This window comes from Chenopodium quinoa, unplaced genomic scaffold (assembly GCF_001683475.1).
Source record: "Chenopodium quinoa cultivar QQ74 unplaced genomic scaffold, ASM168347v1, whole genome shotgun sequence".
NCBI classification, from domain to species: domain Eukaryota; kingdom Viridiplantae; phylum Streptophyta; class Magnoliopsida; order Caryophyllales; family Amaranthaceae; genus Chenopodium; species Chenopodium quinoa.
Window position 1 is genome coordinate 5,199,841 of NW_018743574.1, and position 18,691 is coordinate 5,218,531.

The 18,691-nt window shown below is 33.8% G+C and overlaps 2 protein-coding genes across 6 annotated transcripts; one reads left to right on the forward strand and one right to left on the reverse strand.

Annotated features, from left to right (window-relative positions):
- The first annotated feature begins 1,163 nt into the window (after window positions 1–1,163).
- Window positions 1,164–11,824, forward strand: LOC110682260 (protein misato homolog 1-like). Of its 3 annotated transcripts, none has more exons than XM_021858552.1 (10): window positions 1,164–1,425; window positions 1,730–1,809; window positions 2,443–2,544; window positions 3,317–3,362; window positions 4,027–4,102; window positions 4,775–5,132; window positions 5,815–6,064; window positions 6,168–6,407; window positions 6,496–6,615; window positions 7,149–11,824. In XM_021858552.1, the coding sequence occupies exons 2-10, from the start codon at window positions 1,738–1,740 to the stop codon at window positions 7,595–7,597; spliced, it is 1,713 nt and encodes a 570-aa protein (XP_021714244.1). In that variant the 5' UTR covers window positions 1,164–1,425; window positions 1,730–1,737; the 3' UTR covers window positions 7,598–11,824. The 3 variants fall into 3 exon arrangements, with proteins under 3 accessions (XP_021714244.1, XP_021714243.1, XP_021714245.1); XM_021858551.1 differs by having other exon boundaries at window positions 1,733–1,809; XM_021858553.1 differs by lacking the exons at window positions 1,164–1,425; window positions 1,730–1,809; window positions 3,317–3,362 and having other exon boundaries at window positions 2,460–2,544.
- Window positions 11,825–12,267: 443 nt separating this feature from the next.
- Window positions 12,268–18,447, reverse strand: LOC110682262 (LOB domain-containing protein 36-like). Of its 3 annotated transcripts, XM_021858557.1 has the most exons (5): window positions 17,582–18,447; window positions 17,417–17,491; window positions 17,228–17,322; window positions 15,069–16,426; window positions 12,268–13,270 (listed from the first exon to the last, which is right to left on the reverse strand). In XM_021858557.1, the coding sequence occupies exon 4, from the start codon at window positions 16,337–16,339 to the stop codon at window positions 15,167–15,169; it is 1,173 nt and encodes a 390-aa protein (XP_021714249.1). In that variant the 5' UTR covers window positions 16,340–16,426; window positions 17,228–17,322; window positions 17,417–17,491; window positions 17,582–18,447; the 3' UTR covers window positions 12,268–13,270; window positions 15,069–15,166. The 3 variants fall into 3 exon arrangements, with proteins under 3 accessions (XP_021714249.1, XP_021714247.1, XP_021714246.1); XM_021858555.1 differs by having other exon boundaries at window positions 17,228–17,491; XM_021858554.1 differs by having other exon boundaries at window positions 17,228–18,447.
- Between the last annotated feature and the right edge of the window lie 244 nt (window positions 18,448–18,691).

The window sequence follows — 18,691 nt, forward strand, 5'->3', positions numbered from 1 at the left end:
GGTTGGAATTATTAACGGGTCAGTTCGGGTTGGTTTTAAATAATTTCGGGTCGATTCGGTTTGGTTTATTTTAATTACAGTTTTTTTCGGGTCGGATTCTAATCGGGTCGGGTTATAATTGGTTCGGGTCATAATCGGTTCGGGTTAATTTCGGTCGGTTTAAAAATGGGGTTTGTCAGTTTAAAGCGGATTTTGAATCAACACATATCGGGTCCTAATCGGGTCGGGTTGTAATCGGTTCAAGTTGAACTTAGTCGGTTTGACAACTAGTTTTGCCAGTTTTAAACGAATTTCGTTAACGTATATCGTCTATTATATCCTCAATATTCTTTAATTAGTTATTCAGTAGATCATACGCAGTATTAATTAGTTGTTTAACTTTACGTCCGTTTTTGTATAATGATTTTAAGGATCAAATAATACTAACAAATCTAGAGCTAGCTTTTGATTTAGATTTTTAATTTTTTTTAATACAGTATAGTGTTCCATAGGCCATTACTCGTTAGAGGACGATAATGTTGTAGCATAAGAGTTTTAATGACATCAAAATTTCAAACCTTTTCAATATAAATACTTTATAATTCAAATTAAACCCTTTTGTTTTACTATTGATAAAATATACCAAAAAAGAGAAAAAAAATCTACGATCATAACAGGTTACGGACTTACGGATTAAAAATGATTCGGCTATAACCGATTACGGTTTGTAAACAGTTCGTTCATAACTTATCACGGGTTATAAACGGTTAAATCCTAACCAGTTACAGGTTGCAAACGATTTGGGTTTATCGGGTTTTTGTTGGGTTTAAACGGTTTCGGTTTATAATGGGTTGGGTTGCTATCGAGTTCAAAAGTACTCGGTTCGGGTTGTTCTCAGTTTTGGGTTGTTCTCGGTACGACTTGATATCGGGTGCGGTTCGTTAACGGTTCTCAAACACTCGGATCGGTTCAGTTTCAGCTTTTTAAAAATCCGGTCGGGTCGATTTACGATTTTAAAATAACAGGTTCTTAGCGGTTTGGCTTCTTTTCGGAACAGTTCAAAATGGTTCGGGTCGGTTTTTGACAGCTCTGGCTATTCGTACTATGTAACACGTCAAGGGTCGATAACGAATGAACGAAATTGATAATTTAAGACGATACAATTATCTCTAAATGATCCCGTTTTGGCGGTTGTACACTTTAGCATAGCCCTAAGTAAACTGTTTATACTACGTATTTGTAAAAAGCTCTGACTTGAGCTTAATCGTGCAACAAATTCAAGCTACGGAGCACCTGCAAACTTCATCTTCTTTACAGTCATCACAACCAAATTCCCACGCTATTCTACATTTCTACTCCTCTCTGTCATCTTCTTCAATCTGCTGCAAAAGTTTGCTTAATCTGTTGATTCTTGAATATTCTGCTTACTATTCTTCAAACTACAAGGTAAGTATTATGCTCTATAATTCCACCCAACCTAAATCCTCTAAATGTTGTTTGATTTCTTTCAGATTTCGGTTGTTATTTAGCTACTAGGGTTTATGTAAAGTTGTAATTCTGTTAGGTATGCAGAAATTCACATTGGCATTTTATCGAACACCTTATGCGCATTTCCTAAATATGGAATTCAATATCCTTATACTGCACTTTACTAGCTGCAGCATCAACATTAGCTGTTCAATTTTATTTTGGTTAATTATTTAATTGGGCGATTAATTGTGCATCTGGGTTTACTGGTATTGTGGTTTAGCAGGCAACATGAGGGAAGTTGTTACACTTCAAATTGGAGGTTTTGCCAATTTCATAGGCTCTCATTTCTGGAACTTCCAGGTACATCTTTCTGTCAATATCATTTTATTTTATTTTGTCGAGAATCGGGATTTTACATGTTAGTGAAATTATGATTTGGGGGTTTTAAGTGCTAAATTACTCAGTGAAATACAATTTATATGTCAATAGTCGATTCTATGGAGTATTGTTTATCCCAGAGGTTGTTCTTGCGCTATATGTGTTTATTGTTGTACTTGTAATATTATTAAATGAAGTCTTTAAAACACTCAAACATAAAATTGCCATTACTGTTAGACTTCGAAAGTAACGAGGTTTCATCAAATCATTACATGAGAATATGAGATGAGCTTGTTTGATCCTAGAGCTATATTAGAATGCAAGTCTTCTTAATGCTTTATTGGCTATTTCATGTTTGCAAGTGGGTTTTCAATTCATTCTCTCTGAATTACATGGTAAATAAGAAGATATGTGAACATTTTCTATCTTATTTCCTATCATCGGGTGACACCTTCATTCTTCAATGTATGTTTTTTCCCTTCGATTATTTATTTGTAATGATATTGATTTGATTTGAGTATAGCTAATGATAAAATCTATTTTTTTTTTTTTTCCAAACTCAATGAATGAGAATGGAGTTAAAAAATTAAATTTGACTTAATTCCTCTATTGAAGGATGAGCTGCTTGGTTTGGCTGGTGACCCTGATGCTGATCCAGTGTTTAAAAATCCTGGAGTTAACATGGATGTGCTTTATCGCTCTGGAGAGACTCATGAGGTAAGATTTGTTGCTGGCTGGGTTTCTTTAATTTTGGCATGTTTTTCTAATTTTAAAGAAGGCATTAGAGCTTAAAAATTCTTCCACAAGCCACCTTGTATGATCTATCTATTCGGTGACCTTGTGTATCTGTATCAAAGAGTAATATTGATCAACCATCTAGCTTATGGATGTGCTTGTAATATTAAATTATAATTCTTCCTTAATCTACTTGAGAAGCAGTATCATGTGCTATTGTGCTGACTGTGATACAACTGTTATACTTATCTGGCTTTGAAACTACCATTTTGTGTGTAATGCCATTGTAGCTTTCTACCTCTGTAAAATTTGATAGCTGGATTGTTATCTTTTAGAAATCGCTCGTGATCAAGTGCTAATAAATAATAATCTGATATATCTGGCTGTCACTGTCTCACTATCTAGTTTCTAAAACTTGTGTATAAGCCCTTAGACAATTTTCGAATGCTGATATTATCTGAGTGGAAGACAGATATAAATTAATTAAAGAATATATGAGCATTTATTGAGTTAACACTTTTCTGAGACTAATAGCTCAGATGGATTAATAATCTTGACTAAGAGTGTGAGGCAAGTTGACTTTGAAATAGTTAGTTTTTTACTGTAATGAGGGAACTTATTCACTTTCTAGTATTCTAGTGTGCGTATTATGCTCCCCACTATCTTCTGCAACACCCTCAGCCTGCTGATTTCTCTTGCTTTTGGGGCGGAAGATCTGAGAGAAATGCAAATAATTGTCTATTTGTGTCTGCAGGGTGTTCTTACCTATACCCCTCGATTAGTTTCTGTTAATTATCAAGGTATGATGTTTTTTCCAGCGTATATGCACCTGTTCTTTCTTGCTTTTGTTTTTCGTGGAAATGTATTTTTTTAACCCATGGTTTTGACTGAAGTCTGTTTAATGGATTATTAGTCCGATTTTTGTATGATTGCTGCTGATGCCAACTTGTATTGCTTACATATATATATGGAATAATAGATTTTTATGAAGTCTGGACTGGAAATCACCAGTCATTTCCCATGTGACTTGGCCTTATAGTTCTGGTGCTTGTGTATAAGTCGTCATACAAAACTATTCTTAGAGCAACCTTGGTATCATCAGCTAATACGGTTACCCTTATGTCTGTAATTGCCCCATTGTGGCTCATCAAACTACAGTTATTAGTGTTATCACTCCATTTATGTATGTATTTGTGCGTGTATACTTGTAAGTACATATGTATTTGTGTAGGTATTTATGTAAACATATGATTGTATGCGGGAATGCATTTTGTCTAATGTTTTGGGATTTCTTACTTGCTTGAGTTCTGATCTGATAGGTAACAGCATAAGCTCATAATACCGATCTTGCTCTCTTATTATAGTTGTTTTGTGTTTGGTTACCTATTTGGGATCATTTGGACATTTTTTCTTCTAGCATAAGCATCTTGGATATCTGACATTTCCCTTTTGTGATCTAACCAGGATCCCTTGGATCAATGAGCTCCCATGGTACATTGTATAATCAGACTTCAGAATCACCTTCCCCTGTGGCCACCTGGTGAGGCTTTATGAGACCTGTGTGATAAAATGCATTGCATGCTCCCCATAAAAAAATTGCCTTCTGGCTTTAATGGTTTGAAAATATCATTCTGGAGAATGAAAGCGCAAACACAGAAATTTAGCAGTCAATCTCTGTTAAATAGAAAACTAAAATGACTGCTGAATTTGGGATTGCAAAAGGATGATTTAATAATTTTGTCATCTCCAAAGAAAAGGAAGTGCTGCTTAATATTTTTAAGTGGGACAATAGTGTACACTATTCTTCATTAGTTCATTATTTGCATTTATTCCTCAATAATCTAGAATCAAATAGCCCATAGCAGAGTTGCAGGCAACCTCATATGCCAGTGAGCTGTGAGGCTGTCTGGCATAACTATAGTCATACTTAGTGAAATAGTAAAGCTGTGATCATGAAGAATGCATCTTCAAGTTTTCCAATATCAATATGATTTCTGATATGAGTGACATGTTGCATAATACTACTCCTATGAAATAACATTAATTTTTCCCCTATGAAAATCTAATGTTTCTCTTAATATGAAATGGTCAAAATGTCATCGCATTATTGATGTTGAGCAACTACAAGTACTCTTCAGATATGATTTACTTATATCTCAAATATTTTCTATGATGTTGGTATTTAAACTAAGGTTTTGAGTTTGACTTTCAGGAAAGGCAGTGTATCCACCCAACGTTCTGAGTCTCACAAGAGAAACTTATTCCTGCAAAGTTTGTACGAGGAAGAGCAGAAGCAAAAAATTGGTAAAGACAACAGAAATGCTGATTTGCCAGATGATATTGGAGACAAGGATATAGTGGAATCTTTGGAAAATGATGTACAGTTCTGGACTGACTTCTCAAAAGCCCATTATCATCCACAGAGTCTATATGAAATAAATGGGTTGTGGATGGATGTTGAGGGATTTGATAATTATGGTATGGGAAAGGATGTTTTTTCTGAAAGTTTTCGGGGAGAAGAGATGACCGAAAGACTCCGTTTCTTCATAGAAGAGTGTGATCATGTACAGGTATCTAGCAAACTTCATAATTATCTCTAAGAGTGCATGTATTTTTAGCCTATTCTGGTGCTTGTTTTGAGCTGGTGGGCTAGTCTTGATGGATTATACACTTCATGAATCCAAGACATGACCCAGGGTTTTTTTTTTTCACCTCCATAAGTTTCACCCCCTGATTCCTCAGTGGGTTTCTTACTATCTAAAAGCATATGACAAAAAAGTCTCTACCTTCAACAAAAAAAAGTGGTTTTGTTCATGTCTATGCCATACCAAGCTTTGTTTTTGGTTCTCCATTATCTTGAATTCTTGATCCAAGTGTTTCTGGCTAGTTTTTTTATTTTATTTTATTTTATTTTAAATCTTCTCACTTCCTGAGGGCTGAATGATAAGGTTTTATGCTTTAAATTTGCTCTGTTCATGAGACATAAATCCAATGTCACCCATTCATATTATTTGTTTTGTGGAGTCAAATTAATGGATTTAACTTTATGGAGTTTTGTGTTGACTAAATGTTATGAGTAACTAACCTCTGGTCTCCAACAATGCCATTTTATCACGGAGTATGGTTTTTAGATGGTCTAGCTTCAGAAAATTAATGACAAATTATCTGCTTTATATTGTTGCTTAAAGGAACTTCTGTAAAATTGTATTTTTGTAAAAACCTTTCTTTACTTAGTCAGAAACTTGCTGACAGGGAATACAATGTGTGGTGGATGATTCGGGGGGCTTTTCCAGTGTGGCAGTAGACTTTCTGCAGAACATTGCTGATGAATTCACCAATACTCCAGTGTTACTTTATACTGTTCGCGATCCTGGTTCATCAATGAGCTCTAGAAGTCGAAAAAGGAACATTTCTCGGGACCTTCATGATGCAATTTCTTTTGCAAAACTATCTCCTTTCTGCAAACTAATTGTACCCGTTGGTTTACCTTCTTTGAGTGGAAGTAAGTTTTGATACTTTCTGGCTTATAAAAATTGTTGCATTTGGGCTGATTGTAGCTTATATGGTTAAGGTCTCCTTTTGTTTCTAAAATCCTTTTTTTGCAGGCAAAGTTTCAACAAATCTGCATGTGAATGATAAAAAGCCTTTCCATAGCAGTTCAATCTATGCTGCTGCTCTTCACACTCTCAGCCTGCCCTTTCGCATGGACACGCTTGCGCCTGCTGCAACTTCTGGATCTTCTCTTGGTGCTTTGGATATCAATAGCATTGCACAGATGCTATCTGGCCACCTCCGACAGAATATGGTTGCTACATTAGATGCTACCATGCCTGCACCTGCTATTGGTATTTTCTAATTCAATTGCCCTGGCTCAGTGTCTTATAAAATATGTCTTCTCATGGTGCTCTCCCCCCTTTTTGATGTGAGACTCAGGGGAACCTGCTCAGGAACAATTATTGAGTAAGTTGCAGTCATTGACTCCAGAAACATCGGAAAATATGGAAGACGTGCATTCTGTAGAAACATTGGTGATACATGGAGCTCTTAAATCAGGTACTCTATATCTGCATATGCCTGTTTTATGGTGTAAACTAACTACTCCGTATGTTGATACTCACTACATCCACAGATAATAGTTGTTGCCCATTATTTACATCGCCTTAAACTAAGGATTTTACCTGGCTTGTCCTAAGTGCAATGTGTTACTTTCAACCTCAGCTCCTCATGTCATTATTAGGTCTTACATCTCCTTGAATTAACAGATTTTAATGCTTGAAAGTTAGAAAGGAAGGATTCTGTGCTTCTATTCATTTAGGAATTCGATAGTTAGGGATGATTTGCTTTTCTGTTGATATCTTATGCTTGTAGCCACATCATCCCTAGCCTCAGATAGCATTTCTTCTTCATCCAATTAATACTTCTGTTGAGTCTATGTATCTTTCCACTTGAATGTGTATAGTGTTTCTACTACTTCGTAGGCTGTATGTGTAGGGTTCTAAGGTCCTTCTGGGGAACTGGGGGGTTGGTAGACATTGTAGTAGTTGTGCTGCCACTTCATCTAATATGAAATATTTTTTCGGACTCAGGTGAGCAACGAGCATCACTGTCTGAAGTCCAACAAGCTATTTCTGCTGCTTATGAACAGGCATCTTTGAGGCCTAGATTCTGTAATCTATCTGCTGTAACTTGCCCTCTCCCGATACCATTACCATTTCCATCTATATTCTCGGAAAATGTTGGTTGCAGTGGACAACTGCTTAGCAATCCTAGTCCAAATTCATCTTCAAAGGGACCACTCGATGTCCATTCTATCCCTATGGCTGCAAGACTGCGCTCTAGCAGTGCTGTATTACCTTTCTTGTCCAGCAGGCTGGAAAACCTTCGGAAATTTGGTATTCAATATGGTGCTATCGGAGGAGAATTAATGAATAGTTGGGGTTTTGGAAAGGAGGAACTTGAAGATATGGGAGAGACATTATCAAACATGGTCAGGAATCTGGATCCATACTCTGATGTAACCTCTGATTCAGATTAGTTTAACTGTAGACATGCTACAAGAACTTATAATCTGTTGTAAATACAGTTGAATTTTTCCTTTGTTTACTCTAGAAAGATCCTTGGACCGACTGGCTCAAGTATAGGTTTCTTTCGATAGGTCTATAATATTTACTTTTTTTTTTTTTTTTTTGAATAGATCTATAATATTTACTTTATGAAGCTTACAGCCTTGCACTCCGTAAGTCCGTATTTCTTGATGACGTTCGACGGATTAAAATATTAGTCTATCGGTTACTCCGTGTTGACTGTATATGCTCGAGAGAAGGGTATCTTAATACTACCTCTGATTTTTTTTAGTTGCAACTTCGGGTATCATTTGTGAGATATAAAATATTTCAAAATTGCAACTAAAAAAATCGAAGGTAATATTTATTCTTCCTTGCCTTCAATTTTTTTTTTTTTTTTTAAGGAAATCCTGTAAAAAAAAATGTGACTAATAATATAAAGAGAAATTCAACAATTTTTCATACTCGAATTTTCAAACCTGACCAAATTAATGTATACCTATCCGAACATGGAATACCATTCCACCCAGAAAATTTAATTGGCAGACATTTCTATCATCCATCAATTATGTTGCTACTAATTAATTGAACATGGGAAAGACTGGCAAAATGTCGTTCAATTTTAAAATTTTCGTGTAAGAATATACTGGAACTAATACAAATAGAATAAACATAACATAAGCTAAAACATAACAGGTGAAATTGCAGCTCATTGTACTCTGGATTTGTCTCACATTCTTGTCCTCCATTTTCATTCTTCCAAGTCCACTTTAGAATTATTTGAAACTCATACGTGCTATGTGGCGATATGATACGTTTTTGATAGCGAAGACAATTGCCTTTTGATTTTTTATTTGCTCTTATTTATTTATTTTATTTAAAAAAAAAGTCAATTTAGCGTTTAATCATAATAAACCTGGGGCCAAGCTTATAACTAAAGTCAAGGACAAAGAGGAGGGAAAAATCTTGATAAAGCATCAGCAAAGTTACCTAACCCTTTAATTAATCATGAAATTTACTTAAAATGGGGCATAAAGCTAACTTAAATCTTTGTGAAAGCAACATGTAGCTTACATAAGTTGCATGTTTAGTTGTTAAACTGGACTTATGCATTACACCCACACGAGAGAATTTCTCCTGGAAGCAGAAGAACTTTTGAAATTGCGCAAAATGTTCTCTAGCCTTGAATCTTGTATCTTTTATAGAGTAAATACAACGATGTACATGTAATGTTCAAGCCTTGAATCTCAACTATCTTTAATTTTATGTATCTACTACATCCATATGACCATATTGATAGTGAATAAAACATATTCTTGGGCCTCAACCATCAGCTTAAGCTTTTGGTTGAGTTGTCCTTTAACATGGTATCGAAGCCAGCGTGACACAAAGGTCATGGATTCAAATCTCATCCACCCCTCTTTCAAAGTGGAATTAATTTGCGCCAGACATGAGAGGACCTGTACAACTTTTGGTTGAGTTGGCCCTTTAACACATATTCATTGCTTGATGGTACGTAGCTGCACGTTTCAAGTTAGTGCATTTACATATATACCTCACTCTTCATAGAGTCATAGCCAAATAAACATGTATAGTGAACGTACACACCATCTTTGGTGTAGCCTCCTTTGATACACCCGGGTGACTAACGTATATTGATAGTTTTTGCAACTAATGAGTGCAAAACAATAACAAGAGATAAACTTTGGTGATTGATGGTTATAAACTTATAATGCTAAGATTTGCTAACAGACATTTACATCCTTCTTAAAAATGATATACTTGGTAACACGTTATTTCAAATGTGACAAAACTATATGTCAAATTCAAGCAATAACATAAAAAGATGGACTCTATTATTTCCCTTCTTATTGTCGTCAAGTAGTTGTCTACATATTATTGAATATAAATCACAAACATATCTTTCTGTAAGTTTGTTTTTCCTCTTCCTTTAGCTCCCATAATTTAACCTCTCTTACCTTAGTTTCTTATCTTTTTTGGGGGGTTGGTTTGTCTGACATGAGTCTTTTGTTGACTCTTCGAATTAAAAAACGGACAGCTTTGAGGGGTTGATTGAGATATAATTTGTTTAAATGCAAGGAACCACGTACATCACTTCATTGACAATTTTATCACGTTTTTAGCTATTTACGTATCATACATTTGGGTGTACATACTAAGATATATTTGCATTATACCAACGTTCAATTATGTAAAATAATAGTACAAAAATACTACTCGTAGTAGGTAAGTTGTGCAACTGAGAGATTTTCAAAGTAAGATAGATGAGAAAATATTGACTAAAGTAAGAATTTAGCAGCTGCCTTAACTAGTTACTTTGACCACCGAATAATGAAGGGAAAAAAATAATATAAAAAATGAAAAGGTCTGGTATGTCTTTCAACCTAGTAGAAATAACCCACGTGCAAATGAATCTAACGTTCTTCCAAGAAATTAATAAAAATATTTAAAATTTAGCATTAGTAGTAACTGTGAAGTTAGCTAGCTAGCTAGCTGCCTAGTTTAGTAGCTGTCCATTACAACTCTTAGGAAATTATTAATCAAATACTTACTTCTAAGTTTTACGTAATTATTTAAAGTGTAATTTAATCAAATACTTACTTCTAAGTTTTACGTAATTATTTAAAGTGTAATTTGCATAGTCTAGTTATATTTTATCTATGTGTATAACGCACATGAACATCAATGTGCTTTGCCTGCACAAAGGTGCACCCTACATCATCAATTAAGCATTGTAGTACTAGCTCCGTTGTTAATTAGGAAGGTCACAAATCTACAATGATAATCCTACCTATAATAATACTCAGTATTTTATAGCAAAAATAAAGTAATATAATTAATTACTTGGAGAAAAAATACGTCAAATATAAACAATATAATTATTAAAATATTATGGTAGTTATACTTCAAACAACCACTGTACAATTTTTAATTATTACCATCCATTATTTAGTAACAAAAACAATGCAGTCTTACCTTTTATCTCGAAAAATCTTCAAATATTAAAGTGAGGGTGAATTGAATAGGGGTTTTATTAGCTATTTAGGAGGATCCGAGGATGTGATGAGTTTGTAGGTACTACGCAAATAATTATGTTTGACAATACTAAACTTAAGATCTCTCTCACCTCACAACTTAATCACAAGAACTCTGATCTTGACGGTGTTGTTAAAAGATAGATTTTCGAAATTTACAATATACGATCACCAAACACTTGAAATAATATATGGTACTATCTTGATTAGTCAAACTTACCACAAACTTACTAAAGTGATCTAAATCCACTATTTTTATGCACTGCGCAGTCAACTGTATTAAACTTTTCATTGTTTGGTGGCCATTTAACCAACCAGTACGTGGTCCTTTTGTTTGATTTTTCATCAAGGTTTTACTGAAAATAGTTAAAACCATGTAGTTTTTATAGGAAATCTGACATTAGGGTTGTAGGGTGCACCCCCTAAATTGTTACTTGTAAAAGGTAAATTGCAATAATTTTCTCAATTTAACAATAATTGCTATGAAGGGTATATTATTTGATATTCTATTCATATGTACAGGCCGTAGCATTGATTTTAGGGGCTCTGTTCCAAATCGAAAAAGGGGCCTTAATAATGTTAAAATTATACATTTTTTTTTAATCTATAATTTTGGCAATGCACAATTTTCCTATATATACATTGCAAAATAAAAATGCTTTCACATAACTGGCGAATTACTCGATAACGTTGATTCTCAATCTTTGTTCAAAAGAATAGGACCAATTTGGACCTTCAAAAAATAAAATTGTTAGATACAGAACTAGTCTCCCATCTGTTGTATATCAATCAAATCTGCTATATATGATTACGAATCTTAGAGCATCCATTCCTTTGATTTTGATGTAAGATGATTGTATAATTTTAATTCATTCATTCATTCATTCGTATATAATTATTGATTGAATTTGTTTTATGATTGATTAGCTGTGCATTGGTTCTGTTTTGAATGCCATTCATCTAAACAACCACTGAACCACTGACCACGGTATGTATTTGTAGGATGTTAGATTAATTGTACGATACAGCTAATTAGATTAATAGCGTGCAATAGTCTAGAATTTCCACTTTTCCAGATATTATTAGCCAAAATCAAAAATTAATGTCTCTGTTGCAACACGAGCAGGGCCGAAAAAAAAAAAATGAAATAAAAATTGCTTCAATTCATCAATTGAAATTATCAAACCCAGAATTAATTAAAAACAAAAATAAAAAATTTACCAGAAGTCCAGAAGACACGAACTCACGAAGCATTCAAACTTCAAAGCAGGGCCGAAAAATAAAAAAAAATGAAATAAAAATTGCTTCAATTGAAATTATCAAACCCGGAAATAATTAAAAACAAAAATAAAAAATTTACCTAAAATCGATTGCTTCAATTGCTTCAATTCGTTCCCCTTAAAAAGAAAAAAAAAAAATTTGCTTCAACCCTTCAATTCGTTTTTGATTTTGTATAAAGTATAATTGTATCAATTGGGAATAGATAGATGAAGATGATTGAATGGAAGATAACCCATATATATGGGAAAATAATTACCGTTTGATAACAGGAAATTCGGAAGATTGAAATTGATTTCTTGACTGAGTTTTTTTTTTTTTTTCCGTTGAAATTCTGGGAAAATGTGCAATACAATTTTCCATGATTGATGTAATTAGGGAGGAATTTGGAAACATGGAGAAATTAATATGGAAGGCTGAATTGATTGAATGGGATTATGGGAATTGGGAAAGTTGAATGCGTGAATGTTGTAGTGTTGCTTCTCCTTCCTCTTTGCTGTCTTCTGGTGATAAAAACAATATTTTTTTTATTTTTTTTTTAAAAATTAATGATTGGAAAAAAAATTGGGCCCCTTAAATTGGGGCCCTGTGCTAAGGGGCACCTTGCACATGGCCTTCTACGGGCCTGCATATGCAATTGACATTACAAAATATACTTCCATACATTACATACACGAAGTAGCTCGATTGGATTATACAAAGCTAGTAATAATCCGTATATGTTACTTGGTACGTAAGATACATTCATTAGACGGGATATCTCCGTGGATTAAACCTTGTTACTAATAGTCATCAACTAATATTTATCGTACAACTGCATCATGTGCATAAATAAAGTAAAACTTATAAGATGATCATGACCACTAATGACATTTAATAAAAAGTAAATTTAGACAATTAGATGGCTGCCATAACATAGAACAGACTGTATCGTTTCCTAGCCATAAGATTGAGCTGAAAACTATTTAGTTTCAACAGAGAAAGAAGGAAAGAAAGAACTGTACTCAATATTTATAGTAAATGGGAACAAAATTTTATCCATATGCCAACCTACATTTCTTGAATATACCTCAATTTCTATGCTCTCTTCTTACCACCCTCCAATCCGCCCGGAAATTTTTTTTTTTAAAAAAAAAAAAAGACTAAAAAAAATATAAGAAAAAAAAATTCTATGGACTTACAAAAATATTATGGTAATTAGAAATCAGATGTTTAATGTCTAAGAACTCCTGCTTCACCTCTGTTTCTACTGTCATTGGTCAACTCTTCCTTGTGTATTATAATACTGCATCTAATCATGCATCAACTGAGCTGCAACCACAAAAGCAAAACAATTAGCACTAAGTATTAACATAAACAAGCATTAATAGGCTTAAAAAATAAGCTAAATAACTTGTGATCTGAGTCAAACTACTGTAGAGTTCGAAAAAAGCAACATTAACTCAGGATTAGAGCCTCTTAATCAAAGATTATTGTATATTAAAAAGACAAAATGATATCCCCTTAATCTATGAATATAAAATCAATTGACACAAATATTTTAAACTTTTTGGGTGCAGATCAAGTAGCAGTTTCTGAACAACAAAAAGAAAGTCAATCATAAAAAAAAACAAAAGACAAAAAGGAGAAATGAAAGATCCCAATAATAAAACTGATTACAATATCATGCAATTTTTTCACACTGTTTGTCTCCTTTTCATCCCACTTCCAAAAACCATGTCAAGTTCTTCTCCAAATTCTAGGCAACTACAGCATTAGATATGTTTTTAATATTCCAAAAGTGGTTTAATTTAACTTATTAATGAAAAATATAAGCTTCATCACTCCACTTATGATCCAATAACATGCATCATAGCAGTAATTCATGTTTGACTTCTTTTTTCTAATTTGCACACATATAAAGACTAATTTATGGACAGGTATTAACCTTTTTTCTTCTGGAAACCCTTTTGCTTAGTAAAAAAAAATACCCATTTTGCCCTTTTATATCCACAATATTAATTTTAAAAAATAAAATACTTCATATAATTAAAAGGGAATCATGTTAGACAAGACATTTAACATCATGTTTTTAAAAGAAAGAGAGGGCTCTATATTATATGTACCAAGTTTTGACATTTAGGTTTAAATATGGGCATTATTACTTAATTATGTAGTAAAATAATACTGACAACACACAATACAAGGAGATAGTGAAACTTAGAAATAAAATATTACAATTACAAGAAAGAGAGATTAATGAAAATGTCAGAAAGGGAAATAAGAACAATTTCATCTTGATCTTACAGCATGAGTTTGACACAAACCTCAAACAATTTGCACGATAATTGCAATTGACAATTCTCAAAAGTAACAATTATTGGCAAACTATTAGACATGTACTAATAATGCAAGAGTGCATATACAATTATACGCACACGTACACACACACGCACACACTTATAGCCTAATCGTCAACAATTAACAACCTTAATTAACATTTTATGAGGAAAGAGTTGGACCCTTACGAGTATATAGTACTTCGTAGTAAGTAGTTGCAATCAATGGGATCATGTATCACTAAACATTATGTCACAAAATCTTTTAGCTTTTAGTAATGTCAAAACTAAAAATTGCAAGAAAGATTCTCCTGAATAATCAAATTCTCAAATTACTCTTTTAGTAAAACATCACTGTAGTACTAATGGTGACACCCTAACATACTAGTAGGTGAGCTTTTGATACTAAAATTGCAAAAATAGAACAACCCAACAAAGTGATAAAACACTCTGAAACTGAAAGGAAGAACATACATTATATTGATACATACATGATACATATAGTATTGAAATTTAATTAAATGTTGAATGTGACAATTCCCTGAACCCAAAATAATTTCAGAAAGAGACACAGTGGTACCATGAGTTATCTCTGTCATGAAAACCCTCAAAACTACATTTTGTTCCATTTCTCAAAACACACGCCATGCATTTTTTTACATCTCGTATTCACCAAATAAAATATATCCATCAATCAATAACAGCAAGAAAACATACAAATCTGCAAATTCAATAATATTACTGTACAAGAAAGAGGAGAGAGAAATAAAGGGAATGGAGTTAGAAGTTACCTAGGGACTGAATTTTGTTCAAGAGATCAGATGAGCTTGTTATAGCTAGCAAGTACTAAAATCAAACTAATGAGCTCCAGAATGTGCATTCTTTTCCTCTACAAAGTTGGACCAAGAGTCCTACCACCACCTTCATCGATTCCGGGCTGTTGCGGTTGTTGTTGGTGTTGTTGTTGTTGCTGCGGATTATGTTCAATGGGTTGCTGATGAAAATGATGATGTTGAGATTGAAGAAGAGGGTGTAAATGTTGTTGAGGAAGTTGTTCATGATGAGAAATTCCTTGACCCAATTCTAAATGTTCCTGTTGCGGTTGTTGTGGTGTTACTGGCTGCTGAAGGAGTAACAGCTGCCCTAATGACTGATCATCTTGCGGCGGTTGCTGCTGTGGTGGTGGCTGCTGTTGTTGAATCTGAGCATACGGGTTTGGATCGAATGTGGCAGCCCCAAGAGCCAAAGACGGTGATACAGCACCCGATGAAGGCCCCGCCTGATTGAACCCTCCTCCTCCGCTACCACCAGCAATAACCAGTGCTCCCTCGTACCCACCACCGCCACCAGTATACCTCATAAACTGTTGTTGTTGTTGCTGTTGCTGTTGCTGCTGTTGTAGTTCCCAGTTTCTTAACAACTCCTGCTCATCTCTCACCGCCAATGCTGCCAACTGTTGCTGTTGTTGTACCTCAATCAACTGCTGTTGCTGCTGTTGTTGCTGCTGTTGCTGCTGATGTTGGTGCTGTTGTTGCGGCTGTGGCTGAGGCTGCGGCTCTCTGATCATAAGTGCCCCAGCATGAGACGGACCGGGACCAGCAGCAGCAACCCCAGTAGGAATACCCATCATAGGACCCATATGATACTGCTGCTGCATCAAATTAACAGCAGAAGACGAACCCGGGTTAGCATAACCAGGCTGAATCATAGGCATAAGCGCAGTGGGCCCAATATAAGTAGCTAATTCCTTCTTAGCAGAATACAGATCAGTCTGAACTTGCTTCAACCGGTGCTGCAGAAGCGAGATAAGTCCTACACAACCATACACCGGGTCACGCAGCCTCGCCTCCGCCTCGTACGCCAACGAATTAACAGCATCCTCCCTCTGTGTAGCATCCAAGTCATTCAGAAGCTTTGCAACATTACTAGCACCAAACACCTTATGAACATTCGAGAATCGTTGAGGTTGATCCGGCGGAAAGTATGGCGCGAACACACATTCTTGCGTACATTTTCTCCTTAGAAATTTGCACGCTGCACACGGTGAATTTGACGATGACATTTCCAGAAACCTTCAATAATCTTCAATTCCCCTTTATTTTTTTACACAATAAATTCCTTTTTTTTTAGAATGAATTTGCTTCAAATACTGCCAAAAAAATAGATACTATCATCAATCAAATCTGGAAAATAACGAACTATTGATTGACATAAATAAATTATAATAGTATCAAAAATCTAAAAATGAATAATATTTTAGGGGAAGAGAGAGAAAATGAAGAAAAGAGGGAGAAGTTTCATGGATTTAGACTCAGATATATAGGGAATCACAAAAGCATATTCATTCATATTTTTTCATATTTCCAAGTCAAATGGATTAATTTTAATATTAGTACTGAAAAATTAAAATTAAAAAAATACTTAAGTATACTACTAATTCGTACCAGTAGAAATAAATTAAGTATTAGTAGTAATTAACACGAAAGTATCTTTCATTAATGAACCTAAAAACAACAACTCGTATGATTTCCATTAAAATGCTGCTTCATTCATTCATTCATTCATATTACCAGAAAAATCAATCTCTCGCTTTCATACCAATCAAAATCAAGAACAAAAAAAAAAAAACCTAAAACGCGTTTCGCCCTAAAAATAGTTTCACCGACTTAAAATGCAAGAAAGTTGTCGCATTCATAAATCGTCGTTAACACTCCTTAAAAGACAAGTGAAATGAAATAAAGAAAGATTGAAAAATGACAACCTAAACCATTTTAATCAAAATTTAACTTAATTATTGTTATATACTAATCACTGATAATCATTCCTTTAAAACGTTTTATCGAAAAGATTATCTAGATTCGTTAGAGGAAAATTACAAAACAAATCTCAAACATTAAGAGTAATTATATTTAATTTTAAAATTAATTATATTAAAGAAAAAAAAAATCACCTACGATTGTCTTGGACTCCACTCAATACCATCCCACACTTCTCTTTCTCTTTCTGTTTCTCTCTCCTCCTTGAAGCTTCACTTAATACTGCCACCTGTCGCCGGATAAACACCAGATTACGACGTCGTTTTCGTCGTAATACAATGAATCAAATAAAACGAAAGAAAACCTGAAATGACGTGGTTTACCGGAGGAAAAAAGAGAAAGAAAGTGCACTGGATCCGATCTTCCCAGTTTCAGGATCCGAATACTAACGAATACTCCTTCAAAATCGAATCAACACCATAATTATAATAATAATAACAATTAATATCAAAATTATACAAAAAATGGGAGAGAAATAAATATCATACCATAACGAAGACGAAGCCAAATTTGTGCTTTATTTTGTATTTATATTTAATTTTTATTTATTAAAAGGGATTTTGACAGAAGAATATTCAATTCGTTTTTTTTTTTTTTTTTTGTTAAAGGTGGGGGCAGGGGACCTGATGATGGAGAGAGATGGAGAAGATGAAGAAAGAGAAAGGGTGAGCGTGTGGGTATGGGTATGTATATAGTAGTGAAATGAACCTTCAACTAACTATATCTTGTCTTTCAACTTTGACCTTTCGATCTATGGTGTTAGTCAATCTCAGCCGTCCGATGTTTAGATTTATACGGAGTTTTATTTTTTTGATTTTGTTCCTATTTTCAGTTTTATCACTTTATGAAATCTGACTCACCATTTTGTAGCCCAAATCTTTCTGTTCTTTCATTTCTTGACTTTCTCGAATTTACCCCTTTTCTTTTTTACTGCGCTGTAACACTGTTCAATTTTTTTTATTGAATTTACTAAAATGCCCTATATTTTTTGGTATTTTTGGTTAATACCAAATACGAGTATTCTAATCTTGGATAGTTATCTCATATCCCATTTGTCAAAACCGATTTTTTTGATTTTATTTTCTGTACTAATCCGGTAGGACTATAATTAATATTTTTATCCATTCATTGTTTACTCTACTTGCCATTAATAAATCCTTGTGTTCAAATTTTAAATTGGTGTTTAAAATGTTAATGGATTAATACATATAAACATTAAATTTACACTTAAAAATCGTAAAAAGTTAAGAAATCATCAAAATATAAACACTAATAACACTGATTTACGCGTGTTTTTGTCATGAATTCCTAATTTTATGCAATTTCCAAGAGTATATTTAATGGTTATATATAGCCCTTAAATTAATGAGGTATGAATGTATGACGTGATTGATATCATTATAGTTCCATGGCACTATGACTAATCAATCATAAACTTAATTCCAATTATAGCTCAATTTGCAACAAATATAAGTTACCATAAGTTCAATGAAGTCTTGATAAGTTTCGATTAGATCTGATAAGTTTAAATAATATTAAATTAGTTCAACAAAGAAAATCATGTAAATAAAATACTGTCAAATTTTAGATAAGTTCAA